This window comes from Hypomesus transpacificus, chromosome 1 (genome assembly GCF_021917145.1).
Source record: "Hypomesus transpacificus isolate Combined female chromosome 1, fHypTra1, whole genome shotgun sequence".
Taxonomy (NCBI): Eukaryota; Metazoa; Chordata; class Actinopteri; order Osmeriformes; family Osmeridae; genus Hypomesus; species Hypomesus transpacificus.
In genome coordinates this window covers 11,882,366-11,909,335 of record NC_061060.1, presented here as the reverse complement: position 1 = coordinate 11,909,335, position 26,970 = coordinate 11,882,366, and the positions used below count along the sequence as shown (strand labels likewise).

Here is a 26,970-nt window from a genome sequence, read left to right as displayed (position 1 = left end):
CGATGTCATCAAAAGATTCCAGTTGTTGTTTAGGTGTGCGATAAACAGCGGTGTGATAAACAATAGCACAGTTTCCACATTAGTCTAGTAAATGTTTCGGATCCATTCTGACTTATCCCTATAGCAGAGACAAACAGTCGTGATTTCGGTGTAAATTACGTTACGTAAATCTGAGCTGTTGGCGGTAGTCTATCAGAAGAACTAACCTATCAAGCCTCAAATCACATAAGACATGGCTCGCTAACCCGCTCGCTAATAATGCATTATGATGATTCTGTTATCATGAATATTCCTGGCAACTCCAAGGCTAAGTAGCAAATATTGTAGTTTGACAGTTATCTCTAATTGCATCTCCGATCTGTTCGACATAACTAAGCTATTGGCATAATGTCTGCCCAGAAAGATTGTGAGTTTCTTGTGAAAAGGGCTAGAGAACTTGTCTCCGATGACCCATGTGCAGCCAAGGCTTGGCTCATAACGGCGAGAACGCTTTACCCCACTGACTTCAAAATACAGGTAACGACAACCAAGTACCACACGTTGCTAACGCTAACTGACATAATTACCGTTATTGTTAAAGATTTTAATTGGCTACAAATTGAGTGTGGGGTATGGAAGCAAATCGTGACCAAAATTCAAATGAAAATGCATTTCCAGAAATGCATTTTCATTTTAAGAATGTGGCTGCATTATTTGACTCATAAATCAAATTAGTATTCAATCATCCTATTTGCATTTTCATTTTCTTCTTTAAGACTGCTCATTCTTTCCCTTAATTAAAATGAAAACGAAAAAGACATTTGAAATTTAATTTTCAAAATATGCCCCAGCAAATAGATACCAAAATTCAATTTGAAATGTAAAATTTGAAAATGAAAATGCATTTCCAGAAATGCATTTTCATTTTAAGAACGTGGCTGCAAAATCGTGACCACAATTCAAATTCAAATGCATTTCCAGAATTGCATTTTCATTTTCAAGAACGTGGCTGCAAAATCGTGACCACAATTCAAATTCAAATGCATTTCCAGAAATGCATTTTCATTTTAAGAACGTGGCTGCAAAATCGTGACCACAATTCAAATTCAAATGTATTTCCAGAAATGCATTTTCATTTTAAGAATGTGGCTGCATTATTTGACTCATAAATCAAATTAGTACTGATTAGTACTGAGCGGACATTGCATTTTCATTTTCATGTTCTGCCCGCAAAGAACTGCCCATAATTCGAAAACGAAAATGCATTCTGAGCGGCGCAGTAGAGTGACGTCAGTAGCCGCTCTTCTTCAGCTCCCTGCTGACCGAGCTACCCATCTTGTTCGGTAGGGGGCGGTGTGCACATACGCATTGCATTACATGACAAATGTGCCGGGAAATTGATTGAATTGCCGGGTCTTTAGAGGACGCATCACAGATCATGGCGCTCCCTCAAATTGTGCAGACACTGATAGAATTAGCTGAGCTGGTAGAAACTAATAATATATCTGAGTCTGATGCCCGTGACCGAGTAGAACAAGTCACAGAGAGCTTGGCGGCATACTCTGCCGTCACAGACGTACACATTAATGAGGTTGCCATAGTAAACCTCTCTTCAGTCCTGGAACGGCTGGATGCTGTGGAGCCTCAAATGGGACGGGGACGACCAACCATCCACATCCCGTTCGAGTCCATCGAAAACTATTTATTAAATGGTCTACTTTTTCCTGTGAAAGCAAGCTGTTTCACCTTTGGCCTGGTTCAGACAAAATCTGAATTTCCGCAATCTGAATTTGAATTTCCGCAATCTGAATTTCAAGAATCTGAATTCCTGCAATCTGAATTTTAGAATGTTTTATTTTTGGATCAAAATAATTCAGTTGTATTAAATTTGGCATACAAATAATTCAGATATTATATATTCAACAGCAATATATTTCAGTTTTATGAAATTCGAGACACAAATATTTCAGATCTTTCATATTCAAATTCAGATACTTTTGTCAGCTTTCTAGCTCCGTAAATCCGTTGCTTTGCATCCTCCGACGGATGGTCTGGTGGCCGACAACAGCTCCGCTATGTCCTTTATTTTTAAACCATTTAATAAATAGTTTTCGATGGACTCGAACGGGATGTGGATGGTTGGTCGTCCCCGTCCCATTTGAGGCTCCACAGCATCCAGCCGTTCCAGGACTGAAGAGAGGTTTACTATGGCAACCTCATTAATGTGTACGTCTGTGACGGCAGAGTATGCAGCCAAGCTCTCTGTGACTTGTTCTACTCGGTCACGGGCATCAGACTCAGATATATTATTAGTTTCTACCAGCTCAGCTAATTCTATCAGTGTCTGCACAATTTGAGGGAGCGCCATGATCTGTGATGCGTCCTCTAAAGACCCGGCAATTCAATCAATTTCCCGGCACATTTGTCATGTAATGCAATGCGTATGTGCACACCGCCCCCTACCGAACAAGATGGGTAGCTCGGTCAGCAGGGAGCTGAAGAAGAGCGGCTACTGACGTCACTCTACTGCGCCGCTCAGAATGCATTTTCGTTTTCGAATTATGGGCAGTTCTTTGCGGGCAGAACATGAAAATGAAAATGCAATGTCCGCTCAGTACTAATCAGTACTAATTTGATTTATGAGTCAAATAATGCAGCCACATTCTTAAAATGAAAATGCATTTCTGGAAATACATTTGAATTTGAATTGTGGTCACGATTTTGCAGCCACGTTCTTAAAATGAAAATGCATTTCTGGAAATGCATTTGAATTTGAATTGTGGTCACGATTTTGCAGCCACGTTCTTGAAAATGAAAATGCAATTCTGGAAATGCATTTGAATTTGAATTGTGGTCACGATTTTGCAGCCACGTTCTTAAAATGAAAATGCATTTCTGGAAATGCATTTTCATTTTCAAATTTTACATTTCAAATTGAATTTTGGTATCTATTTGCTGGGGCATATTTTGAAAATTAAATTTCAAATGTCTTTTTCGTTTTCATTTTAATTAAGGGAAAGAATGAGCAGTCTTAAAGAAGAAAATGAAAATGCAAATAGGATGATTGAATACTAATTTGATTTATGAGTCAAATAATGCAGCCACATTCTTAAAATGAAAATGCATTTCTGGAAATGCATTTTCATTTGAATTTTGGTCACGATTTGCTTCCATAGTGGGGGGACCGTTTGAGCTTTGACGCTGTTTTGTTTTTCAGTATGAAATGTACACTATTGAGCGGAATGCGGAGAAGACTGCTTCAGCAGGCAGACTGTTGTATGACATGTTAGTGAAAGCTGGCTATAACCCAGTCTCCTATGAGCCCCATTTCTATACCTTTTAAATGTTTATACATATTTCAAAAATAAGTCTGTCTCACTATCCATCTTCTCAAATGTCTCAGGTTTATCAACTTTCCTGACCAGCCCATTGTCTGGCGTGAGATTGGTGTCATCACTGCAGCTTTAAGGAGCGATTGTCAGGACAAACATGCACAGTTCCTACGAGGTGAACACTGTAACCTCGTGTTGTGTGAGAGTCCATCCGACCTAACACACCTACACTCCTAGTGCGTTAGCAAACAAACAGGGACCTTTTAAGTCCTCGTTTAATGGCGTGCGTATTTGTGTGCGTCTCGCAGGTCTGTTTGAAACCCTCCCGGGTCACGTGCAGTGTGACATGCTCTTAAAGGCCACTGAGCAGTGTTTAAACACCCTGGAAAAGGCAGAGATGTTGCTGCTCCTGCTGAAGCGTTTTCCAGACTCTGTGGTCCAGCACGGGGTACACAACCACTTCCCATCCATTTGAACACAGTGCCACGATCTGCTTGTATCAATGTCTTTCCCCCTTCTCACATTTGCCCTTTGACCTCTACATCCAAACACATAACTCCAAAGTGGACTGTAAACATTCTGATCCGTACCCAGGTCAATCTGGGAGAGTCCCTACTGGAGGCGGAGACCTCGGAGAACCTGGAGACACCGGTCAACTGCTTCCGGAAGCTGTTTGGTCAGTCCCGTCCTCCACATACAAGCGACGCCCCGATCATACGATCGGGCCCGCCCTCCCGTAGCTCCGTCCAACCAGACGATACGCGGCTCTGTGTCCTGACTGTGGGCCCTCCCCCTCCTGTCCCCCAGTGTGTGACGTCCTCCCTCTGATCCTGAACAACGTGGACATGCGCCTGCCCGCCAGCCTGCTGCACAAGTACATGCTGAAGGCGTCCGAGTTCTACGTCAGCTACGTCACCAGAGGGCCCGCAGCCGAGGGGTCGACTCAGGGTAAAACCCTACCAGGTAGCAGATCAGACAGCCGGTGGTACTGACCAGAGAGGGAAAGATTTTGTTAGAGTCACAGTTTGTTAAAGAAAATATGTTGGACATGGATGTGTGTAGGGCCTTACCTGGGGATTTCTCGTGGAAGAAATTCGTGTTTTGGTTTGTGGGAAAAAAATGTGGGATCTGTCGTTCCGGCTCATGAAACATGGGGGGTCGACATCGTCACACGGTCATGTCTTAGTGAGGTGTTACGTCCGCTTCTTGAGGTGGATCTTCCATCTGGACCATGTCTTCTGGGATGTGATGTGTCACATTTGAGACCCCCGTCTCAAACTTCCCTTCGTGTTCTGAGTCATGTCGCACCATTTGCTATGACAACGAGAACCGTCCCGAAAACATAATGAGTCCTTATCCCCCATTCACTGATTTCTTGTTTCCACCCATCAACATATCCATTCCACTGTAAATACAACAACCCTCTCCCTCCTCCGCCCCGCCCTCCACCAGGTTCCCAAGAGGGCGGGGTTCTAAAGTCCCCCGGGATGTCTCGCGGCCCCCAGCGCTGCGTGATCGAGGGCCTGTCGGAGAAGTCGTCCATGGTGTCCGAGCCCTGGGAGAGGCTGCTGGACATCCTGGCTGTGGTGGGGGCGCGCTGCGACTGGCAGGGGGACAAGCCGGGCCAGAGGTGAGCACCCTCCGTCGGCCCTCCCGGGTGTCAGTCTGGAGACCGTGAATTGAGACCTGGCCGGACGCGAGGCCGACGGAAACGACGCACGATTACGGAAGTGCCCGTGATCTAAAGACTTTGTTTGTGTGTGTGTGTGTTCAGGGGCTACGTGGAGCTGCTGCAGCGCGTCAAGGAGCTGTGTCGCTACCTGTCCAGTCTGGAGGGGGAGACCAGGGCCCGCTGCTGTAGTCAGGCGGTCGTCTGCGCTGCCCTGGTCCTCTTCCGCAGCGCATACCTCTACGTCTCGGCAGTGCAGCCCGCTCTATTCCCAGGTGTGTGTGTGTTCAGATGTTACTCTGCGTGGACACAACGCCGGGAAATCCCATGATTCATTAGGGCCAGAGCATTTCCAAATACGACTGCTTCTGTTGGCGCTGCGCGGTAATATCTTTCTGTGGAGAAACGGTTCAAAAAAATAAATAAAAAAATAATGTGTGAATGAAAGTCTTCTTCGTTGGTGTCTTGCAGGTGTGAATGCGCTGAGCTCTGGTCCCTGGATCCTCCTGGAGGACCTGAGTTGTGTGTACAGCGACGTGGAGTTGGAGAAAGGGGCCAACAAGCACAGCCACAAGAAACGCAAGCTGGCTGACGGCCGTGAGAAGACCATGGTGAGGGGGGGGGGGGCTGAGAGGGGGGGGGGGCTGAGAGAGTAAGAAGTGGTAGATTAGTGTTCGTAGGAACCTCTTTGTTGGGAAGAGTACGTCCCCCAGCAGTGGCTCATCGCCACTGACACAGGAAAAACAAAACAAAAAAAGCTTGTGTTTGTTGTTGTTGGGCAACAACCTCATCACTTGTTCTGAGCCTAACCATTACACTCCATCGTAAGCTACAAACCTCACCTCGTGAATAAACGTCTGCCCTTAAAAAATGACAGGCAGAAGCCTCCGGAACTTAGAGCGTGAGAGGCTGTCAGAGGCGTTCTACACAAGGCTCTCCGGGCGCTGCTGCTAAAACATTGAGCGCTAAGCGACGCTAAAGCAGCGAGTAAAAAGCGTCAAGCTTCTCACTGAAAACGATGACTGAAAAGCCGCCCCGGGCCGCTACAAAGCGCTCTCGTCCGAACGGGGAGAGAGAGGTGTGTTTTGGCCGTGCGTGCGTGTGTCTTTAAACGTGCGTGCGTGTTGCCGCAGAGCTCCGACGACGAGGAAGGCTTGGGAAAGGGGCGGGGCCGCCACGTGGTGGTCAACAAGACGGAGATGCCGGGGTGGGCGGAGACTCTGGAGAGCTTCCGCATGGCGAGGGAGAGCTGGGACCTCGTCCACTCCAACGACAGTTTGGAGACAGGTACTCCTCCCTCCCATCCCACCTTATCTGCTCACAGTGTACTATAAATGCCCCCCCCCCCCCACACCTCCTCCCTGTGAGGAGACAGGAAATGGTCCTGTAACTGCTTTGATGTCACTTTGATAACCTTTTCCTCATGTTATGTGCTCTCTTGGTGAAACTCTCTTACCCAGAATTCAACAAGATCTGTTCTTCCTGGAAGACGGACAGCTGGCTGTGGTTCCGGATCTTCCTCACAGATATGATCATGTACCAGGTCAGCTCCATAACACCAGGAGCTGGGGGTCTGAAACTCACCACACTGACACTGGAAATGCCTCTTATTGTTTTGTGATGTGTGTATCTGTGTGTGTTTATATCACGATGTGTGTGTGTGTCCTGATGTGTGTACAGTGGGTATGTGTGTATCCTGATCCTTGTACAGCAGGTGTGTGTGTTTCCTGATGTGTGTACAGCAGGTGTGTGTGTATCCTGATGTGTGTACAGTAGGTGTGTGTGTGTATCCTGATGTGGGTTGTGGTGTGACCTCCAGGGCCAGTACCGTAAGGCCCTATCCAGCCTGCAGCAGATGTCCGTGTTCCAGCCTCCTCAGGCTGGCCAGAGCCCCTCAGCCCAGGGCAGTCTGGAGCAGCACAGAGCCCTCATCCAACAGGCCTCCTGCCACTACGCACTGGGAGAGCACAGGGTGGGCACACACACAGACCTAGACACACACACACACACACACACACACACATACACAGACAGACCTAGACACACACACACACACACACTCTTTCTCTTACACTCACTCACACACACACACATAGAAATAGACACATACACACACAGACACACATACCTAGCGCTCCAGAGGAAAGCGCTAGGTATGTGACCCTAGCGCTTAGTTAACCCTAACTCCTAGTCGTGTCTCTGGTTTTGAATGTGTTTGTTTGTTAGTTGGCTTGTGAGAAGCTGCTTGATGTCATCAATGGGCTAGTTCCCCAGAACCAGGACCCAGCAAAGAGCCCTGAAGACCTGGGCAAGACCAAGAGCAAGCCCAGGAAAGGTGAGCTCTCTGGGCACAGCTGGCTCAGGATCGGGGGCCAACTCGGCAATGGGACTCGGTTCTTGGAACCCGCTTGACATACTTGTATGGATACAAAAGTGAATTGTGCACTCTTCACACATGAGATCATGATTAAAGTAAACAACGGTTTCTATGTTTCTATTCGGTGTGGTTTGTGTTGCCAGGCAACGACCTGAGGTTGCTGCCCTGTACAAGCAAAGCCATCTTGCCCTTTTGTCTGCAACTAATGCTGGCTTGTTTCAAGGTAAGAGGCTTCAATTCAGTTTCAAGTCATTCAAGCGAAATTGAAATCGTCATTACATCGTGTGAGCTAATTTCCGATCCTCCCCTGTTGTCTGGTTTTGTCCAATCAGCTGCGCGCCTTCACAGACAACCGAGATGACCTGGCCCTGGGTCATGTGGTGGTGCTGCTGCAACATGATTGGCCGCAGGGCGAGGCCCTCTTCCTGAAGGCAGTGGAGAAGATCTGCCAGCAAGGTGGCCTGCAGTATGAGAACTTCTTCAACTACGTCACCAGTATCCTTTCTGATATGACTCGCCCATCTTGTCTGTTCCCTCTCGCTCTCCCACTTTTCTGTCCATCCCTCTTATCTCACTGTTGCTCTCCCACGATTCTGTTCTCTCCCCTCTACCTTCCTAGTTGGTTTCCTTTAACCCCTTCCTCCCCACAGACATCGACATGCTGGAGGAGTTTGCCTACCTGCGCACTCCAGAAGGGGGGAGGATCCAGCTCGAGCTCTTGCCCAATCAGGGAATGCTCATCAAGTAAGCCCCTCCCCCTTGATCTGCATTTAGCGTTTTTCCTAACTTGGGCTTAATCTTTATCGAACCATGTTCTAAACCGACATGGCACGTGCTAGCGGGGGAGACGGTGGTTGTTCTTCCCGTGTTCTGCGTTTGTGAAATGTGTCGGAAAACGGGTGGAACGGAGCTCGAGGCCGCAGAATCGCGGTCTGACAGAAAGCAACACACGGCGGTGTGTATGTTCACGCTCGGACGAGGACCCCTTTTCAAACGATTGGACGCAGTTTGGGCTCGTGGACGCCGCCCTCCCCTCTCTCGCTGTCTCTCTCTCGGAGGGTTGTTGAACGCTGCTTGTTGGTTTGCTGTTCCCAGGAACCCCAGTCCTGCCCTGGGGGTGGACTTAAACACCCTGCTGCTACCTGGGGTGCAGGCCGTTGACAGGTACCCCCAGTTCCCCCCCCCCCCCTCCCCCTCCCCTCCCCAACAGCCTCTCCCCCCTTGTCACACCCATCACCCCTCCACATCCCCCCATCCCCCCGGGCTCGTCCCCCGAACCCCACCGCCATTTTGATTTCGGCCCGTTGTTTTTTTTTTCTTTCCCCCATCGAGTCAGCGGTTCTTTAGGTTTCTCCAAGATGTTTCGTTTGAGCCATCGCATCCGTTTCTGTGGTTTCTGTGGTGCATTTTCGTTGACAGTCCGTTTTATGCCGTCCGTTTGGTTCCGTTGTCATTCCATTCGTGTGGCGCCTCCATTTCTCCGTTGTGTTTTTTGGATTTGGATGTCGTTCCCTCTGCCGTGGACCGAGGCGGTTCCACCGACTTCTCATCCCATCTCCAAACTGGCAGAAGTGTGAATGTCAAACATTTTGGTCTAGTCATTTTCTCATTAGTTGCAACTCTATTCCTGTGCCTACAGATAGTCATGCCAAATCCTTTGAATGAGCCAAGACATTATTTGGGTTGTTTTACTTAACCTCGCTTTAGCGATGGACTTTGCCACAGGCGACCCCAGGGTTGACAGGGTCTTTCTTCACGTGTGTCTCTCTCTCTCTCTGGCCCCTCAGACACCACACGGTGACACGGGGCATCACCAAGGGGGTGAAGGAGGACTTCCGTCTGGCCATGGAGAGGCAGGTGTCGCGCTGCGGCGAGAACCTCTACACCGTGCTCCACCGCTTCTGCATCAACGAAAAGATCATCATCATCCAGTCCCTGCCCTGACCCCTGACCCCCACCCTCTCTGACCCCTGAACATCCCAGGGTGACCTTTTGGACCGTGGGGATTTGACAATGCAGCCGGTGGATGTTGTGTCTACAGAGGTTACCCCCCCTGACATGTTTGGACGATGTCTTCTACCAGGGAACTATCCTTACTTGGCATCAGACGACACCGCTGAAACTTAGTGGCCTCTGGGACTGTGACCAAGCACACATACACACGACGATGACAATAGGATGGAGTCATTTCTATCTTTATCTTCTATGCCTTAAGATTTGACATGTGCTAGAGGGTTACAGGATTAAATCCAGAGTGTACAGGATTATACAGGGTTTTGATAGCTCACGTCCATTTTGTCTATTGGTGGGATTGTACTATGCTTGTCTAAGGATTTCCTGTTTCTGAGTTCTGTATTCTAATAGCTGGTATGTATGAATGTTGAGGTCAAAAAAAGAAAAGAAGAAAACACTGTAGTCATGTGATTGTTAAATGTTTTTATTGTTTTCTTTTGTACCAAACAAGTTTGTTTTGTTACAGTTTGAATGTTTTCATTAAAGCTCTTGCTGACTGGTTTGGATTACAGTTATCTGCTGATTATAATAGCATTTTATTAACTAGATCAGGATGTAGGTTTTTATCTTTATTGTTGATAATGTTTACTTATTTTGGTAGAATTTAATTTCAACTGTTTGTTTAGTTACACACACATCCCCCCCACAGCCTGTTTCCGTTCTTCTCCCCAGTAGCACTTATTCCCTCCCTCCCTCCCAAAGATGAGATGTGCCATGGTCCAATTGTTTGTAAGTTCTTAAAGTAGTGTAACAATTCCTTTCTTAAACTCAATGTGTCAAAGACAAAATAAATGGCTATTGACTTTCAAAGATGGGCTTCGGTCCCCCCCTCACTTCCACTAATAAATGATGAACAGGACGAGGTGGTTATCCAGTACAAATACATTAAGGACAATTGTATCTGACAAACTAAGCTGAACCTAATGTGAAAGCAACCCTAAACAAAAGTCCTCAGCAGGCTTAATAGTAGACAAATCACTTTTGGAAAATGTGTAGAGTCCTTGTATTGAGTTTGAGACCTTTGTTTTGAAATGCTGGGTCGGGGAACTTAAACCTGACAAATGCTAAGGAGAAATGTGAGGAGGAGCCCTAGAATCACCAGCTGGGATCTGAGAGAGTTCGGTCCTGTCTATCAGAAGAGGGTCTTTGGGAAAGCTCAGGATATTCTTCAGGACCCTTTGTATTCTGAGTTTTCCCTCCTTCCCTCTGGGCGAGGAGGGAACTTTTTTTTTTGTTGGAAGTATAACCGGAGGGGGTGTGGACTAGAACTGTTTAACTGTGATATTGTTTTTGTTTCTGTTATGTCTTCATAGTACAACAAATGTAAGGTCCTATTAGCAGTATGTGGACCAAACCTTAAAGTTCTTCGTTTTTTAACTGTTGGCTGCTAAATGAATGGCCCCAGTGTGGAGAACAAAGATTTCTCCACTCACTAGTCCATGTCCCTGACTGGTGCGTTGGGCAGGTCTGCCTGCAGGGCAGCCCTCAGGTTGGCCCAGAACAGCCTGTGCTTGGCCCTGTCCTGGGGCCACTCCAGGAAGGTGTGCTTGGCCATCATGGCCTTCAGCTGGTGGTACTTGGAGGGGATCATGTACTGAGGCAGGGGCTGCAGCAGCACCAGGATCACACTGTGGGACTGGCACGTCAGGCCCTGGTGGCCGGCAAAGTACAGCTCGTAGTGGCACCACTCGCTGCGCACAAAGTGGGGCGACAGGACGAACACGCAGCGCCTGCTCCTCTCGGTGCAGCGGAGGATGTTCTCCACGATCGTCTTCCCTGGGACAAAGTCCCTCTTGTGGTGGCAGATGTGGAGGGCGCTGGCCGAGCCCTCCAGGTTGGGCAGGAGTTGACCCTTGACCCATTCGGCATCGTGCTGACTGTAGGAGACGAAGGCGTGGAAAAGCACCCCTTCCAGGTCCTCGGGTCGGATCTGCTCGGTCCGAGCGCGATGCTTGGCCCGGCTCCACTGCCAGATCATGCCCAGGTACCACGGGACGTCAAAGCGGCGGCACAGTGTCAACACGACAACGATCAGAGCCACAGCCGGACACAAGATGGCCGCCGCCAAGAGACCAACGCTACAGGAGATGTCGGGGAGCCAGAACTCCTCCAGGGTCTTGTCCTTCAAAGTTCGGGGGTAGCTGCAGTAGTAGCCCCGAGGCCATTGGAGAAGCTTGATCGCTTGATCTTCACCTGCTACCTGTTCAGCACCCAGCTGCTTGAAACGCCTCACGGCACATGTGCAGATGAAGGGGTTTCTGCTGACGTCTAGTTTCTCCAGCCAAGGGCATTCCTTTAGGAGTCTCACCGTTGGTGCGTGAATAATGTTTGTCCTCAGGAGTAGTACCTTTATGTTTGGAAATCCACCACACACTGGTAGGTCCCGCAACAGGTTGGCACTCAGGTCCAGGGTAGATAGGGACTTGAGTTTCAACATGACACTTGGGACTGTGGATATTTGATTATTTTGGAGGTCCAGTGTAACGATACCTTCGGGCAGGCAGCTGAACACGTCTTGACTCAGCCTGTTGGAGGATAGGTCCAGTTTGATGATATTCTGGGGCCAGAAACACTCTTTCTTCTCTTCCCGACTGGTATAACGCAACGAGTTAAGACTCAGGTCCAGTTGACGCAGGGAACTCATATACTGCAAACGTTTGCTTAGAACCTGTAGGCTCTTGAGGTTGTTTCCGCTCATAACCAAGGTGACCACTCGGTCAAGATTTCGACACTCCACCGTCTCCTCCCTGACCACGCTCGAGAAGACCGTGTCTGAAAGGGCACAATTTGTAAAGTCCAGCTGGTGGATTCCACTGGGTGCCTTTGGGCAGGTCATGTGAATGAAGGATGACTCCTCAATGGCCAGGTTCTCCACTGGCATGTTAATGAAAAAGTTGTAGAGGGCCTCCTGGGAAAATATAAAACTGCCGACCGTTGCCCGTGAGAGGCTAAACGATTGGGTGTTGGATTTGCGGCTCACCAGAGTTTCATTCATGGGCGGAAGGCTGATTTTGATATCCGTGACGGTCAAGTGGGCAATTGGAGAATGGAACACAGTGTTGATGGTGTCTGTCACCTGCCCCCAGCTTGTCGTAACGTGGGTCAAGTAAAGATGGGTGGTGGTCACCGCACCTCGTTCTTTGAGAATTTCTGGCAGATACATATAGTTTCCCTTCAAACTTGTCAGCTCCACCTCTGTGAACATCAGTAGAGCATCCGTTAACAACCCCTTGTCAGTGTCAGTGTTGGTTGTCAGGCCGATTCGAATTCTACGCAGCCGGACATTCTTCAGGCTCCCTTCTTCGTAAGTTGTGAGTCCGTTCAGTTGAAGGGTCAGACATTTCATTGTCAAATTGGCTATGTTAGCAAAGTCCCCCACCCTGATTTCATCTGCTCCAAGACTGAGGTACAGCAGGTTCTTCAGGGACCTAAACTCCTTCCCCAGAGCCATGGTGACAAACCCGTTGAAGGCCAGGTCCAGGTCCTTTAGGTTGGGGGTATGCAGCAGGTATGTCTGATCCGACAGGTTCTGCAGCCTGTTATGTGAGAGATCCAATTCTTTGAGCAGTGGGGTCGGATGAAACGTCTCAGGGTGGATCGCTTCCAGGACATTCCAGGATAGGTTGAGGAACACTAGATGACTTGTGTTGTGGAAGTCCTCGCGGTGGAGAGTGTGTATGTGGTTGCAGGAGAGGTCCAGGAATTCTGTGGAGGGAGGGAGGCCTGGGGGCACTGAGGAGAGGTTCTTGGAGGATAGGTCTATGATGATGGAGGAGCAGGGTGGAACTCCAACAATCATAGCCACTGTCCAGAGGGTGACAGTCACAGCTCTCATGTCTGAAGAGGAGAAAAGGCGGCGTAGATACAAATATGAAACTTTGTTGTACATGTACACTCACTAAATACTGTACATATATTTATATAGTAAAGATGGTAATGTTGACCTAAAGCGAATGTACACTGTATGGTCTATAGAGTAAATAAAACTAGTTTTGTAGATCCGTCCTTGGACCCCTCCTCTTCTCCCTGTACACCACCTCGCTTGAACCAATCATCACCTCCCACGGCTTCTCCTACCACTGCTATGCTGACGACACGCAGCTGTACCTGGCGTTCCCCCCGCCTGATCCGGGGATCTCAGCTAGGATTGAGGCCTGCCTCACAGACACAGACATCTCCGCCTGGATGACCAAGCGCCACTTCCAGCTGAACATCGCCAAAACAGAACTCCTCATCATCCCGGACAAACCCTCCATCTCCCACGATCTCTCCATCACCCTGGGATCTGCGACAGAGACCCCTTCATCCTCTGCCAGGAACCTCGGGGTGACCATGGATGAAGAGCTCTCCCTCACGACCCACATTGCTGCGGTCTCCTGGTCGTGTAGATTCACCCACTATAACATCCGGAACATCAGGAGATACCTGTCTAAGCACTCCACCCAGCTGCTTTCCTCCTCTCAAAGTTGGACTACTGCTGCTCGCCGGTCTCCCAGCATGCTCAACCCGCCCTCTCTAGAGGATTCAGAATGCGGCAGCCCGTCTGGTCTTCAATCTATCCAGACGCTCCCATGTTACCCCGCTCCTCATCTCCTTCCACTGGCTACCCATCACGGCCCGTATCAGATTCAAGACCCTGGTACTGACCTTCCGAGCGGTAAACAGGACTGCACCCGACTACATCAAGTCTCTATGCTCCAGCCTTACACCCCCACCCGCCACCTACGGTCTTCTTCTGACTACCGTCTGGTGGTCCCACCACTCAAGAGTGCCCGGTCCCAACACAAGCTCTTCTCCTGTCTGGCCCCCCAATGGTGGAATCACCTCCCCACCTCCATCAGAGACACTGACTGTCTCCCCACCTTCAAGAAAAGGCTCAAGGCACACTTGTTCCTGGAGTACAACGGCACTTAGGAATGTTTGTCTGGACCTGATGTTTCCTCCAAGATCACAAAGACTGTTATTGAGAGACTTGTTGCTCTTGTTGGTTTGTTGTAACAGACTTAAAACTATTGTACTTGCTGTGTAATATATTTTTGTTGCTTGCTTTTTTCCCGCAGGTACACCCTTACACTTTTTCGAGGTTCATGTTGTTTAATTGTATCTTGTGCTCTTATGGTTCTTCCCTCTGGGACTCATTTAGTTTTCACAATGTATGCTGCATGTTTTGGTTACCCGCAATGTTTGGGGCTATCTCGTTGTTATGATCAGTGACCTATGCACTTTTGTAAAGCTCTCTTTTGGATGTCGCTTTGAATAAAAGCGTCTGCTAAATGCATAAATGTAAATGTAGTTTCAGGGTGTAAAGAATATGCGCCACGTAAAATAGCAGCAAATAGCTCATCTCATCTTTTCAACACAATACAACTTGTATTGGAAGACATCTATACTTTCATTCTGCGTTATAAACAATGTCAAGTCATCATGTACTGAAAATGTACTCAATAATAAATGCACAATCTTTGTAAAATACTTATATCTTACCTGTCTTTCACTAATGCGAGCTCACGAAGCAAGGGAGCTTATTAGTTATGCTTAGTGTGAGACCTATGTCTCATTACCATCGATGAGAAATCTTATCACAAAAGGGAAACAGAACAACGAACTGAAACCAGGCCAAACAAATGTAGCTACTGCTTCTGCTTTTTCCCTGACACACACAACACCCCATTTTTCAATTTCCTCTTGTAGACGGACAATATTTCTTCATTTTGTACATATAACATATCTAGATATACATATAAGATACACATAATATGTCATGTTGATGTCTGAGGATAGAAATCACTGCGTAGAGCTATTAACATCTCGATCATTAGAATCTGTGTTCATGAGGATGACGAGGAGTGGGAGAAAGAGGAAGAGTGGTGTTTGACGTGTGGGTTATGCCATTAAACGATGCCCTACTTTCAATGAACACATTTTTCTTTTTCTTCATGTAGACAGTCACCAAAGTATTGTCACCATGAACCCTTTGTTGGCTTTCCACATGATAAACCTTGTTAGCTTTCCTTCTCAAACACCCTGAGCACCTCGATGAGTCCCTGTTGTGTGGTGCCATGGAAACAGGATGAGGCGATATGATGTTGTATCACAGTATATCGGTCAGACCCAGGAAGGAAATGGATGACTGTGTCTGGGATAATTGGATTTAATCGAAGAACATTCTGGAGCACACCTGATTTCACCCCAGACAACGAGGTTGTTTACTTGAAATGGCATGACCTAGTATAAAAAGCACAAATGAAAAAAAATAGAGAATGAGAACATTTATATGTATTAATTTCCCAAATTGATTCATATGCTGAGGGACAAGTCCCCTTGGTCAAATATGATTCATCATCTTCCTCACCAACACTGGCTTACCTCGATCTGTGGCTGTTTCTTGGTGTGACTTACAGCAAAACAGATCGAATAACCTGCAGTGTCTGTGTTGTCACTTGTCGTCTATGATCAAATCTACCACAAAAGTCGATTTGGCTGCAGCCAAAGGCCAGGCTTTAGACCGTTTTGTAATGACATCATGGAAAGTGGCCCCATTTTTCCTTGCTGTATTGTTGTCTCCATGGCAGTCATGTGATGCTTTTGATCACATTCAAGAGATTGGATTGATCTGGATTGATATGTTGTGTGTTCTATTGAATGTACCTCACATGCGATGGCCCGATATCTTTTCTTCTTTTTTATGGGCAACTCTACAAATCCAACTTTCATCATGGTAATTCAACGGAACATTAGGGAAGGGACATTTCCCAAAAATATTTCAATGAAAATATTTGGAGAAAATGTAACGAAGGAAAAAACGGGGGGAGCGGGGGGGGGAGGGGGCACTTGAACGGCTAAAGGCAGGGAGAAAAAGAGAAAGAGTGTGCCTCATCCCCATCTCAGCTGTTTAAGTGCAGATCCGAGTTCGAGCTAATTATTGACAAAGACTCTTCTTCTCTCCAATCAAGAGTCGAGGTGTTTGTGCGTGGTGCGTGACAGAGAGTGTGAGTCAGTGTGTGTGTGTGTGTGTAAACATGTGTGTGTCAGAGGACGAGAGGTGGAGCGTGGGAGCCGGGGAGAGATAGGGACTCCAACTGAGTTAGCCAGTCACATTGATCCTGCAGCTCTTCTCGGTGAGCCTCCTCTGTCCTCCTCTCGTTTGTATCAATCCCCAAATCTTGTTGCGTCTCTGTCATGGGTTTCTTCTTCACTCCGTGCCCCACCCCCCATCAGCCCCAAGGCACTGATCAGCCCTCTTCTTCCTCTGGATGTCTTAAACCTGTAGAGGTGGAATAGTCTTTCCATCCGGCAGCAACATGAGGATTTGTCCTTCTTTCCACCCCTCCTTCCCCAGTCTCGCCCTCCTGCTGACGGCGAGTGTGTGGGTTGGGACTGCTGGTCTCCTGGGGGAGGGCAGGAGACAGTGGCTGCATGCCCCCAGCCGGGACATCACTAACCAGAGCCAAGTGTTCCTCCACGGGACCTTCCCTCCAGGCTTCCTCTGGGGCACTGGCACCTCCGCTCACCAGACGGAGGGGGCCTGGGACCGGGACGGGAAAGGAGCCTCCGTGTGGGACCACTTCACCCATTCTGGAACCTTCCGGGATGGCCAAGGCGGTGCTGACGCTGCCACTACGGACACGGCGGACGTGTCCAGCGACGGCTACGTTCGCTGGCAGGAGGATGTGCAGGCGCTCTCCTACCTGGGCGTGCGCTCCTACTCCTTCTCCCTGTCCTGGCCCAGGCTCTTCCCCGACGGAGACGCCTCGGCTCGGCCTCGCCCAGGCGCGGTGAGGCACTACAGCAGGCTCATCGACCAGCTGCGGGCGAGGGGAGTGGAGCCGGTGGTGACCCTCCACCACTGGGACTTGCCCCAGGCCCTGCAGGAGCGCTACGGAGGCTGGAGGAACCACTCCCTCGTGGGGCTGTTTGACAGCTACGCCACCTTCTGCTTCCGGACGTACGGAGCCCGAGTCAGATACTGGATCACCATGCATAACCCCTACCTGGTGGCTGTCCAGGGGTATGGGACAGGGGAGCACGCTCCTGGGGAGAAGGGGGACCCCTCCGCACCCTTCATGGTGGCTCACAACCTCATCAGGGTGAGGCTTGCAGTGTCAGACAGTCAGTGCGGGGTTGGTTTTCGTGGGGCGCGGGGTTAGCTAAATGTCATCTAACCTCAGCAATAATAGTACTGTTTTATTAAAATAACAATTTAAAATGATTTGTTGTTGTACATTAGTTTCAAAATAGATGCATTGTTTTGGAAAAGTACTATAAAAGTACTGACACTGTATGGGCGGTCTGCCTGACATTGAACTTCGGACGTCAGCTGACGTTAGTCAATGAGTCTTTGTGTCTCTCAAGATACACTCGAATATATGCTGATATATTGCATGTAATTGGCTTTAAATGTTGACACGAGTTGCTCTAAAAAAGATTAGATTATTCCAAATGATTTATTTATTCATCATCGCACGCATCCTCCTGCAAGATTTTGTATTGATGTCCAATTACACTTCACTGACATCTGTGTAAAAGACGTGTTAAAAGCTTCGGGTCAAAGCTCTGGTACAATAAGAGATTTACTGCTACCTTTTCTATCATCAGTAAACACGACACTTGCAGAGAGTAAGTGGGGGGGTTCAAAGTCCGTGGCATCAGCACTTTTGAAATGGTGGGGCCACAGTTGACAGGATGTAGATTACAGATAGCAGGATGTGGAGATAATAGGTGTGATGTAAAAACAGTCTCCACCTACAGTACAGAACATGCTGTATGCATTCCGGTCCAATGTGTGCACTAGGACTAGGTGTGTCTGTGTTGTGACCAAATTCACAACACAAACAGTTTATTGAGGATTCTCTTATATCGATGTCTTGGGCCATGTGAATGATTATAAATCCAAAGCAACACTTAACATTAAGGTTACATTTACTACCAGGTATCTGCACAACAATACTTACTGTAGAAACATTCTATGTACATGGGAAATGATGCGCGATGAAATGGTACTAAGTGTAATTGGTGGACACTTAGTTATATCAAAAGAATAAGAAGGCATTGTATTGTTGAGAGGCGAAAGTAAATGTTTTGAAGGGGCCAAAACAAGATCAATGTTAAACACCCACGTACCCCCGGAAAGCCCAACCTCCTCCATATCAAGTTTCACCTAAATTGTAATGAAGTGTAACTTCATAGCAGTTTCTATGTAACCACAGTTTTGTGACCACAGGTATTACGTTGAAGTTACATGGTAGTTATTGTAACCTTAATAGAAATCTTGAATGTCTCGAACCACATAAACATGTAATTAAATCCTTTGATTATTTATAAGTCGTTCTTTATTTTCCAGGCTCATGCCAAAGCATGGCACACGTACAACACCCACTTCCGCCCGACTCAGCAAGGTCAGGTGTCCATTGTCTTGGGCTCCCATTGGATGGTTCCCCGACAAGACCCATCCAGGTCAGCCAACGTCGATCTTTGTCAGCAATCCATGGAAGCGGTACTGGGCTGGTTCGCCAGTCCCATCTTTGGGGATGGCGACTACCCGACAACCTTAAAAGCCAGGCAGCGGGGCCTCCTGCCAGAGTTCACCCCAGAGGAGCGACTCTGGGTGCGCGGAACAGCCGACTTCTTTGCCTTGTCGTTCGGCCCTAACAACCTCCGACTGGACCGAAGCCTGGGCCACTACAGGCAGATGGTGTCCCTGGACTTGAGAGGCTTGCTGGGCTGGATAAAGCGGGAGTACGGGGGGCAGCTGAAGGTTCTGCTGGCCGAGGTGGGCTGGTTCTCCGAGGGGTCTGCAGGGAGGGAGGACACAGAAGCCATCTATGTGACGAAGAACTTCATCAACAAAGTTCTGAAAGGTCAGGAGGGGGTTTAGTTTGAGGTGGAGGGGGTGTGAATGATGTGTTCTTGGATGGGAGTGGATCTGTCTGTGTGTTTGAATGGCACAGTGTGTCGGAAATAGGTTTTAGTTTGCCGGTTTGTTCTCACGCTCGTCATGTCTGTCCTTCCAGCCATCGTGTTGGATGGTGTCCAGGTGTTTGGCTTCACAGCCTGGTCTCTGCTCGACGGTTTTGAGTGGACCTCTGGGTACAGCATTAGGCGGGGCCTGTTCCACGTAGACTTCAGCCATCCCAACAGAACCAGGCTCCCCAAGACCACCGCCCAGTTCTACAAGCAAGTCATCAGTGACAATGGTTTCCCCGGCGACGAGACCACCCAGGAGGTCAACGGTGGTTTTCCTTGCGACTTCCACTGGGGTGTGGCCGACTCCAGCCTGCAGGTGAGGGGAACAAGGGAAGAGGAGAGGAGGAGAGAGGAGGACGGAAGGAGATGAAAGGAGAGTGAGAGAGGAGGCTACAATATATAGAGAGCTTTTTCAAAATCCCTTAGTTTTTCAATAACTATCAAAAATCAAAAACAAATGTAAACATACTCGATCTTTCGAAAGATATTTAATAAATACATCATTTTTCTTCCAGGTCCATTTACACCCCGTCTCCCCTCAGTTCACCGACCCTCACCTCTACAGCTGGAACCTGACCGGTGATGGCTCCCTGCGTCCGGTGAGAGGGGTCAGGCTCCTCACCCGGGAGCCCCAGTGCTCGGACTACCTGGCCATCCGGGGGCACCTCCGCCTGTTCGAGAGCACCGCCGCCTCCCACTACCACTTTGCCCTCAACTGGTCCCTGATCCTGCCCCGGGGAGACCTGGCCAGCTTGGACCCACAGGCCCTCAGGTGGGAGCGTGGGGGAGGGAGGGACGGACAGAGGGAGAGAGATAACGTGACAGACAGACAAGCGCGTCCTCGTTCCATTTGGAAATGTTTTGATATGTATTTCAGGTACTACCGGTGTGTCCTCACCGAGCTCCATAAACAAGGCCGGGAGGCCATGATCACCCTCTACTACCCCACTCAGAGAGACCCTAATCTGGGCATGCCCGGGAAGCTGCATGCCTCAGGGGGCTGGCTGAACCAGAGCACCGTCGAGGCCTTCCAGGAGTATGCCGCCCTCTGCTACCGGGAGCTGGGGCCCTGGGTCCACTACTGGATCACCATCAACGAGCCCAACCGACTGGTGGATGTTTACCTCAGTGGAGAGGAGCAACACCGCGCTGCCCACAACCTCCTCCTGGCTCATGCTAAGGCCTGGAGGCTGTATGAGAAGGAGCACTCCAGCCAGCAGGGGGCACTGGTATCCTTGGCTCTTCACGCAGACTGGGCCGAGCCCGCCAACCCCTTCCTGGAGTCCCACATCACTTCCACCCAGCGCTTCCTGTTGTTTGAGCTGGGCCGCTTCTTAGACCCGCTGCTGGGGGGAGCGAGAGAGGGGGCGAGGAGGGGGGAGAAGGGGGGAGAAGGCGCGTACCCCGAGGAGATGCGGGCGTACCTGGCGGAGAGGGCTCGGGTGCTGGGGGTCCCGGGTTCCCCGCTGCCTCGCTTCACCCCGCAGGAGAGGGAGGAGCTGCGAGGCGCCATGGGCTTCATCGCCCTCAACCATTTCACCACGCGCCTCATCTCTCCACGCCCCCTCCCCGCTCCCCAGAGTCCCAGCCCGCAGTACCACCTGGGCCCAAACCATGACTGCCTGCTCCAGACAGACCCCACCTGGCCCTCCTCCAGGCCTGGTTCCCTGGGCCAGGCCCTGGTCCCCTGGGGCCTGAGGCGGGTGCTGGGCTGGGTGAGTCAGAGGTATGGAAGGGTCCTGCCTGTCATCATCACTGCCTGTGGGATTGATGACCAGGCACCAGTTAATGACATCATCAGGCAACACTACTGCAAGAGGTACCTACAGGAAGCCCTCAAAGGTGAGGCCTGCTAGAACTCTTGCCTCCCCACCAAACCACTATCAACCACTTCCCTTTCAATTGCACTGCACTTGACCACAGTCAACCACACTCAACCGCAGTGATGACCCAATCAAGCTTCTGTGCAAAGCTTCCTTTTTTCGTTTATGTGCGTTTTTGTGTGTGTGTGTTTGAGTGTGTATGTGTGTGTTTGAGTGTGTGTATGTGTGTGTGTGAGTGTCTGGGAGGTCAAAGCAGGCTGCTTACGTGATTTCCCAACTCAGTCTTATCTCTGTCCTGACTGATGTTCTTGTTCTTTATGAGGAACCTTTGAGATCACGATAGACTGTTCAAGACGTGTAAAAACATTTTAGGCCTTCGTGCATACCAGGGGGTAAAAGAGCACCAAATGATTTGGTTTTGTCAACAAGATAGAATATTTCCCAACATGTTGTGAAAGATTGAAAGATTCGGGGATGTGAAGCGTCGCAAACAGCGTGGTATTCCAGAACAGCACACTCCAGAACAGATGCATGTAAACGATAAGAAACCACTGCCTGTGCATGAATCCGCGCCCGCCTGCGTCTCTGTTCATTGGTTGACTCCCTCTTCCCTCCAGCTCGTCAGCTGGACGGCGTCAACCTCGGCGGTTTCTACGCGTGGAAGCTGCAGGATCGCCACGGCGACAAGTTCGGCCTCTTCGCCTCCCTCCAGCACCAGTCCAGGCCCAAGGGCTCCGTCGCCGTCTACCGCGAGGTCATCGCCAACACCACGGCGGCCTGCCCCGCCGGCGAAGCGCGGGCCACCTGCCACGTCTGCGCTCGGCTCTGGGAGAACAAGCCCCTGCTCTTCCTCGGGACCTGCCTGCTGCTCTCCGCCGCCATGCTAGCGACGGTGGCGGCCGTCGCCGTCAGGAGGAGGAGGAGGGCGGCCAGGGCGGGAGGTGGGAGGCTCGGGGGGAGGAGGGCGGGGGCGCCCGTGTGCGCCGCGCCCCGCCGGATGACGTGTCAGCCGTGGGAGAAAAGGGGGTTGCATCGCGCGGCAGACAGGATCCGAGTGGTGCAACGCTAAGTGTGGCGGTGGCACTTTTGAGATTTTGGGGGGATGTGAAGCATAGCAAACAGCGTGGTATTCCAGAACAACACACTTTAGAACAGATACATGTAAACGATACGAAACCCACTGCAGCCTATGCAAGGTGAAGGTGTCTGACCTTGGGCCACCACAGTAAAACAGGCCAGGGTCAAAGGTTATCTGACCGCGTTCCACTCCATTACCACTGGGACACAGCAGACAACATGACGCTTCATGATTTACATTTAGTCATTTAGCAGACGCTCTTATCCAGAGCGACTTACAGTAAGTACAGGGACATTCCCCCCGAGGCAAGTAGGGTGAAGTGCCTTGCCCAAGGACACAACGTCAATTGCAAACCAGGAATCAAACCGGCAACCTTCTGATTACTAGCCCGATTCCATAACCACTCAGCCACCTGACTTCCATGATAGAGCTGAATGTGTGCTGATTAGTGGGTGGAGGCTGTGACGGACTGGCACGTGGTAGGCCTACTTTCAATCTCCTCTTTTTGAACACCGCAATCTAAGGCCACTGTGTGGATCTCAAAAAAGAGACCGCCAGGCAGAATCCTCCTATTTCAGCTTCGACAGTGAGAGGACCTCTGAATGAGATGCAGTTTGCCCATGACTATTATGACTTGAGTAAGGACGAGAGCTATGCTCTGCTTGTCAACATCCACGATGGCTGCTTTTGTAATATACTGTAATATGATGACCGTGTAGCCTAACTGTATTGTAAAATGTGGAAAAAATACGTTAGTCAGGATAGAAACGGCATATATGCTTCTGGAACAGTACATTTCATGGCTAAATATGGTGGTGTCTGATTGTGTAATGTTATTTGGGATGTGTTATTGAAAAATTTAATAAACTAAAAAAGACTATGAGACCTGCTAGTGTGATTGTGGTGTTATAGCACTGGTCCAGGCACTGGGGCCTTGGGATTCATTAGAATGAGTTGCACCGTGGAAGATTATGCAAAAAAGCCAATACATCCATGGCCAAGCTTTTCAGATAGTCTTCTTACCAGCACAATAAGCTATCGCCCTCTAGTGGTGGAACCAGATATGGAGGACGACTGCTCTGAAATCGAATGAAGTCTGTTTTAACATTCAACTCTTGGTTTTACTTAACTTCCTGAATGTCTAAATAGTGTAAATAAATAGATCACTGAAGCTTGAACATTTAACACTCATAATATAAACGTGTTTATTTATGCTTTTAGTATTGCATTCAAAGTGAGTCAGTGTTACTGACTGAACAAAGTGCATTTTCGTTGCTGGACATTTAGTGTGACCAATGCATATCAACACACAGAGTTACACCCCAGTTTCAGCCTCAGCTTCTAATGTTTCAAACCACTCTGGGCCAAAACAGGACCACAACCAAGAAGTACAAAACATTTCCTTTGCAAATAATAGTCTAAATATAGAACAGGATTGACATGTTCAGCCTTGAGTGAGTATTAATCATTAGATTTTTTACTTAAAAAATATGTTTTGGGTGTTCATCTACTTTTTAAGCACGCCTCTTCATGGTCTTACTGTCACTTTTCAAGGTCAGAAGACAGTTAAGGACAAAGTTTGACGAATAAGAACAATATTAAGGGAACACACACATACACACACTTTGATATTTACTGGCCAGTTTCTCCACTCCCCTCTGGCTGGCTCTTGTCTCTGCTCTTGTCCCGGGGCATGCGGCCCATGTTGTAGAACTCAGAGTTGGGCCTCATGTCAGTCAGGTGGGCCAGGCGGTTAGACATGGCGAAGAAGGCGGCAATGGCAGCAATGTCCCAGGCATCCTCGCGATCGAAGCCCACTTCCTCAAGAGACAGGAAGTGCTGGTCGGTGATGGTGTCGCTGCGACACACAGCCATGGCAAAGTCCAACATGGCGCGCTCCCTAGGGGATAGATCTGCGTTCTCATAGTTCACTATCACCTGTGTGTGTGTGTGTGTGTGTGTGTGTGTGTGTGAGAAAGTGAGAGTAAGTGAGAGTAAGTGAGTGAGTGAGAAAGAAAATGACACAAAAAGAAAGACATGGCACGTTAAATATACAATTGACCAATCTAGAGAAAGACAAAAATTACGACTCACCTGGTCTGATAGTGTGGGTTTCTTGGAGTAGATGCGGTGCAATGCACTGTGGGATATGACGCAGTAGAGACATTGGTTGTGGATGCTGGTGGCAACCACAATGAGCTCCCTGTCTGCCTTCGTCAGATGTCCTGAAAAAAGACAGTCATCAACAGGACACACACACACACACACCCACCCACCCACACACACACAGTGTGTTGTGTTCCCTACCTGTCTCCTTGTTCATAAGCTCATTGTAGTAAGTGAAGAATGCCCTGAACTCTGCTGGTCGGTGTGCCAGGACTTTAAAAACATTGGGCAAAAATCCCCCCTTTGAAGAAGTACAACAACAAACACGTTAACATATTCACTAACTTCATGAACTTTTAGTTGGCCCAAAGGTCTCTGTGGTTACAGATGGTCTGTGTGAAGCACCTAGACTGTGTAGGTGCTTCCCACCTTGGTCTCCACTTCCTCCATCAGCTCCACGATGTCGAATGGCAGGTCCTTCTTGTATGGCACCGGGTATCTGCTGATGTGCTCGGGAGGAAGTGCATCACTGGAGAAGGGTTTTTGGGTCGCAGTAACAGCGGCCACGGCCGCTCTCTTCCGAAAGAGGCTGAGAGATGTCTGCAAAGAACGAAAGTTGAGCAGGTACATGCGTAAACACAAGAACATAGAAAGCTTACCTCGAGCAAGGAGGTCCAGTGACACGAAAGGATTGTAGCACCTGCTAATCTACATCCCTTCAAACGAAGTCAGTTGTCTGAGTACTCACATGTACTGACAGGTTAGTTATAGGCCTACTAAATAGTCGTAGAACTCTGCCACTCGCCATAACTTGATATGTGTGTCGACTGTCAAGACGCGTTGTTGATACCAGATTCTGGCTCTGAGGAGGAGCTAGTGGCCTAAACTGCCCAACCGTATTCTGGAACGGGAGTTCCTCCTACCACTTGCACCTCCTCCTTCAAGCACCCTCCCTCCTGGCCAATGGAGGGCGCGCTCACCGCCTGTACCGGAAACCACGTCATCGTTCTGTTGACACTTTTCTGTGTCGCAGATGCACAACAAAGCGAGCTGGTATTAGACACATTTCTGGCACTTTGAAAAGGTTTCTAGCAATAGGCCTAGTTCACATTTAGTTGAATTGCAATGGGTGGCCATGGGGTTATGGCGAACGAGGATTCTCTGGATTACTCTGTGCACGAAGCTTGGAATGAGGCCACCAATGTCTATCTGCTTGTAATTCTGGTTAGCTTCGGGTTGCTAATGTATGCAAGAAAGTAAGAAAGACACTGTTTCTCCGAATATATACCCAGCTCTTAACATAACTAGCTAAAGGATGGCCAATTGTAGGAATTTTTGAATTACGTTTTGGATGCTTCACTTGAATGGATAGCTCTACTAACATGCTAACATGCTGCATTGAATGGAATTGTCTAAATAAAAGTCACATTTAAATATGGTATATGCTATGGACATTAAAATGCCATTCATACCATGTTTTAGAGATACCGTGTGATTCAGGTAGCTGAACAGTATAGAACCAAGGAACTCCATTATGCATCACATGTTCCGTGAGCGTCTGTAGTTTGAACGTTCTCAGTCCGACTTCAGAAAACATCTCTATCGTTGCCCTTCTAGGAACAAGAGGAAGATAATGCGGATCTTCGCCCTGCCGCCCACCGCGGGGACAACGACAGAGTCGAACTTCTACGACAACCTGAAGAAAGTTAGACTACGACAGCAGCTGGAAATGTACTCTCTCTGTGTGTATGACTACTGGACTTTTCGTGTGTTCCAAGTTGTATTGCGAAGGTTGTAGGCCTAACACTGTACCGCTTTTTCATCGTATACATACATACATTTGATCTCTTCTGTTTTTGTTTTCCAGCCCGTAAGTTTGACCAACACCAGCAAAGCCAGAGTGACAGTGTTCAGCTCTCCATGGAATGACGCAGCAGGAAGACACATTCTGCATGACAGCACCGTATTTTCCACCCTCTCTCCCTGTTCCCCAATCCAAAGTGAGGCAACTGCATCAGATATATCCTCCCCCCAGATTAATATGGTGGGTCGGTCTAAGCAGTCAGCAGGATGGAGTTTCTGCCCTATTTCGGTAGATGGAAATTTTCTTTAAGAAAAAACGATGTTGGTCTCTCTATCTTCTTTTTTGTCAAGTCACACTCATCATGGATGTGTGGCCTATTGAGGGAAGGGAAAGGGACAGAGTGTGCGGCCTTGGGTAGCAATACTTTGAGTTGGTTGTACTTATTCAAAGTCTGCAGTGTATCTGTGAATGAAGAATTAAACATTTTGATGTTGTGTAAATATTGTTACACATTACTCTTTTTAAAATTCAAAATGTACTGCTAGATGTGCTCGTTCATAGTACTTAAATACCAGCACTTATTTGTTTTTGAAATATATATTTGTTGCCACCTAGTGGAGTTTAGGATGAAATGCTTTTATTGGAGGACTGTAGAATAACCAATAGTAGTTTCAAATCTGAGAATAAAATCTGTAGTTAAATCTTTTTTCTGTAGTATTAATGTCCAGTTGCTACCCTTCTCCAACCCTTGCTAACCAAACTTTGAATGTTCATAAGTAATTTTAATGTTATGTGTCAGCCCAAGAGAGACAGGTGCTCTTCATGG

The 26,970-nt window shown here is 48.6% G+C and overlaps 5 protein-coding genes across 8 annotated transcripts; 3 read left to right on the top strand and 2 right to left on the bottom strand.

Annotated features, from left to right (window-relative positions):
- Positions 1-8: 8 nt before the first annotated feature.
- ints10 (integrator complex subunit 10) lies at positions 9-9,640 on the top strand. Of its 3 annotated transcripts, none has more exons than XM_047023981.1 (17): positions 9-516; positions 3,197-3,264; positions 3,383-3,486; positions 3,620-3,759; positions 3,906-3,987; positions 4,119-4,259; positions 4,764-4,941; positions 5,086-5,255; positions 5,452-5,591; positions 6,114-6,267; positions 6,441-6,523; positions 6,800-6,952; positions 7,207-7,315; positions 7,501-7,580; positions 7,690-7,852; positions 8,008-8,101; positions 9,145-9,640. In XM_047023981.1, the coding sequence occupies exons 1-17, from the start codon at positions 388-390 to the stop codon at positions 9,299-9,301; spliced, it is 2,145 nt and encodes a 714-aa protein (XP_046879937.1). In that variant the 5' UTR covers positions 9-387; the 3' UTR covers positions 9,302-9,640. The 3 variants fall into 3 exon arrangements, with proteins under 3 accessions (XP_046879937.1, XP_046879929.1, XP_046879946.1); XM_047023973.1 differs by having other exon boundaries at positions 4,119-4,274; XM_047023990.1 differs by lacking the exon at positions 3,197-3,264 and having other exon boundaries at positions 430-516; positions 4,119-4,274.
- An 859-nt stretch (positions 9,641-10,499) lies between these two features.
- tlr1 (toll-like receptor 1) lies at positions 10,500-14,940 on the bottom strand. Its single transcript, XM_047023962.1, has 2 exons — positions 14,855-14,940; positions 10,500-13,207 (listed from the first exon to the last, which is right to left on the bottom strand). Exon 2 carries the CDS (start codon positions 13,203-13,205, stop codon positions 10,803-10,805), a length of 2,403 nt encoding a protein of 800 aa, XP_046879918.1. The 5' UTR covers positions 13,206-13,207; positions 14,855-14,940; the 3' UTR covers positions 10,500-10,802.
- A 1,546-nt stretch (positions 14,941-16,486) lies between these two features.
- klb (klotho beta) lies at positions 16,487-22,225 on the top strand. The gene is made up of 6 exons (XM_047024662.1): positions 16,487-17,457; positions 18,711-19,227; positions 19,381-19,649; positions 19,849-20,105; positions 20,211-21,175; positions 21,774-22,225. The coding sequence occupies exons 1-6, from the start codon at positions 16,672-16,674 to the stop codon at positions 22,223-22,225; spliced, it is 3,246 nt and encodes a 1,081-aa protein (XP_046880618.1). The 5' UTR covers positions 16,487-16,671.
- Positions 22,226-23,422: 1,197 nt separating this feature from the next.
- Positions 23,423-25,254, bottom strand: si:ch211-175m2.5 (uncharacterized protein LOC568697 homolog). The gene is made up of 5 exons (XM_047023751.1): positions 25,089-25,254; positions 24,770-24,940; positions 24,542-24,641; positions 24,329-24,459; positions 23,423-24,172 (listed from the first exon to the last, which is right to left on the bottom strand). Exons 1-5 carry the CDS (start codon positions 25,146-25,148, stop codon positions 23,867-23,869), a joined length of 768 nt encoding a protein of 255 aa, XP_046879707.1. The 5' UTR covers positions 25,149-25,254; the 3' UTR covers positions 23,423-23,866.
- A 79-nt stretch (positions 25,255-25,333) lies between these two features.
- smim19 (small integral membrane protein 19) lies at positions 25,334-26,849 on the top strand. Of its 2 annotated transcripts, none has more exons than XM_047023764.1 (3): positions 25,334-25,596; positions 25,958-26,082; positions 26,208-26,849. In XM_047023764.1, the coding sequence occupies exons 1-3, from the start codon at positions 25,466-25,468 to the stop codon at positions 26,267-26,269; spliced, it is 318 nt and encodes a 105-aa protein (XP_046879720.1). In that variant the 5' UTR covers positions 25,334-25,465; the 3' UTR covers positions 26,270-26,849. The 2 variants fall into 2 exon arrangements, with proteins under 2 accessions (XP_046879720.1, XP_046879730.1); XM_047023774.1 differs by having other exon boundaries at positions 25,356-25,596; positions 25,958-26,071.
- Positions 26,850-26,970: the final 121 nt, after the last annotated feature.

Bases quoted from the DNA above. Each gene is read 5' to 3' on its own strand.
- ints10 (XM_047023973.1), top strand. From the start codon at position 388: ATGTCTGCCCAGAAAGATTGTGAGTTTCTTGTGAAAAGGGCTAGAGAA. The intron at 3,487-3,619 runs GTGAACACTGTA...TGCGTCTCGCAG, and splicing joins ACATGCACAGTTCCTACGAG to GTCTGTTTGAAACCCTCCCG. The intron at 7,316-7,500 runs GTGAGCTCTCTG...TTGTGTTGCCAG, and splicing joins CAAGAGCAAGCCCAGGAAAG to GCAACGACCTGAGGTTGCTG.
- tlr1 (XM_047023962.1), bottom strand. From the start codon at position 13,205: ATGAGAGCTGTGACTGTCACCCTCTGGACAGTGGCTATGATTGTTGGA.
- si:ch211-175m2.5 (XM_047023751.1), bottom strand. From the start codon at position 25,148: ATGGCGAGTGGCAGAGTTCTACGACTATTTAGTAGGCCTATAACTAAC. The intron at 24,642-24,769 runs GTGGGAAGCACC...ACTTCTTCAAAG, and splicing joins TGGAGGAAGTGGAGACCAAG to GGGGGATTTTTGCCCAATGT. The intron at 24,460-24,541 runs GTAGGGAACACA...GTCTTTTTTCAG, and splicing joins GCTTATGAACAAGGAGACAG to GACATCTGACGAAGGCAGAC.
- klb (XM_047024662.1), top strand. From the start codon at position 16,672: ATGAGGATTTGTCCTTCTTTCCACCCCTCCTTCCCCAGTCTCGCCCTC. The intron at 19,650-19,848 runs GTGAGGGGAACA...TTTTTCTTCCAG, and splicing joins TGGCCGACTCCAGCCTGCAG to GTCCATTTACACCCCGTCTC. The intron at 20,106-20,210 runs GTGGGAGCGTGG...TATGTATTTCAG, and splicing joins TTGGACCCACAGGCCCTCAG to GTACTACCGGTGTGTCCTCA.
- smim19 (XM_047023764.1), top strand. From the start codon at position 25,466: ATGGGTGGCCATGGGGTTATGGCGAACGAGGATTCTCTGGATTACTCT. The intron at 25,597-25,957 runs GTAAGAAAGACA...TTGCCCTTCTAG, and splicing joins TTGCTAATGTATGCAAGAAA to GAACAAGAGGAAGATAATGC. The intron at 26,083-26,207 runs GTGTGTATGACT...TTTGTTTTCCAG, and splicing joins GCTGGAAATGTACTCTCTCT to CCCGTAAGTTTGACCAACAC.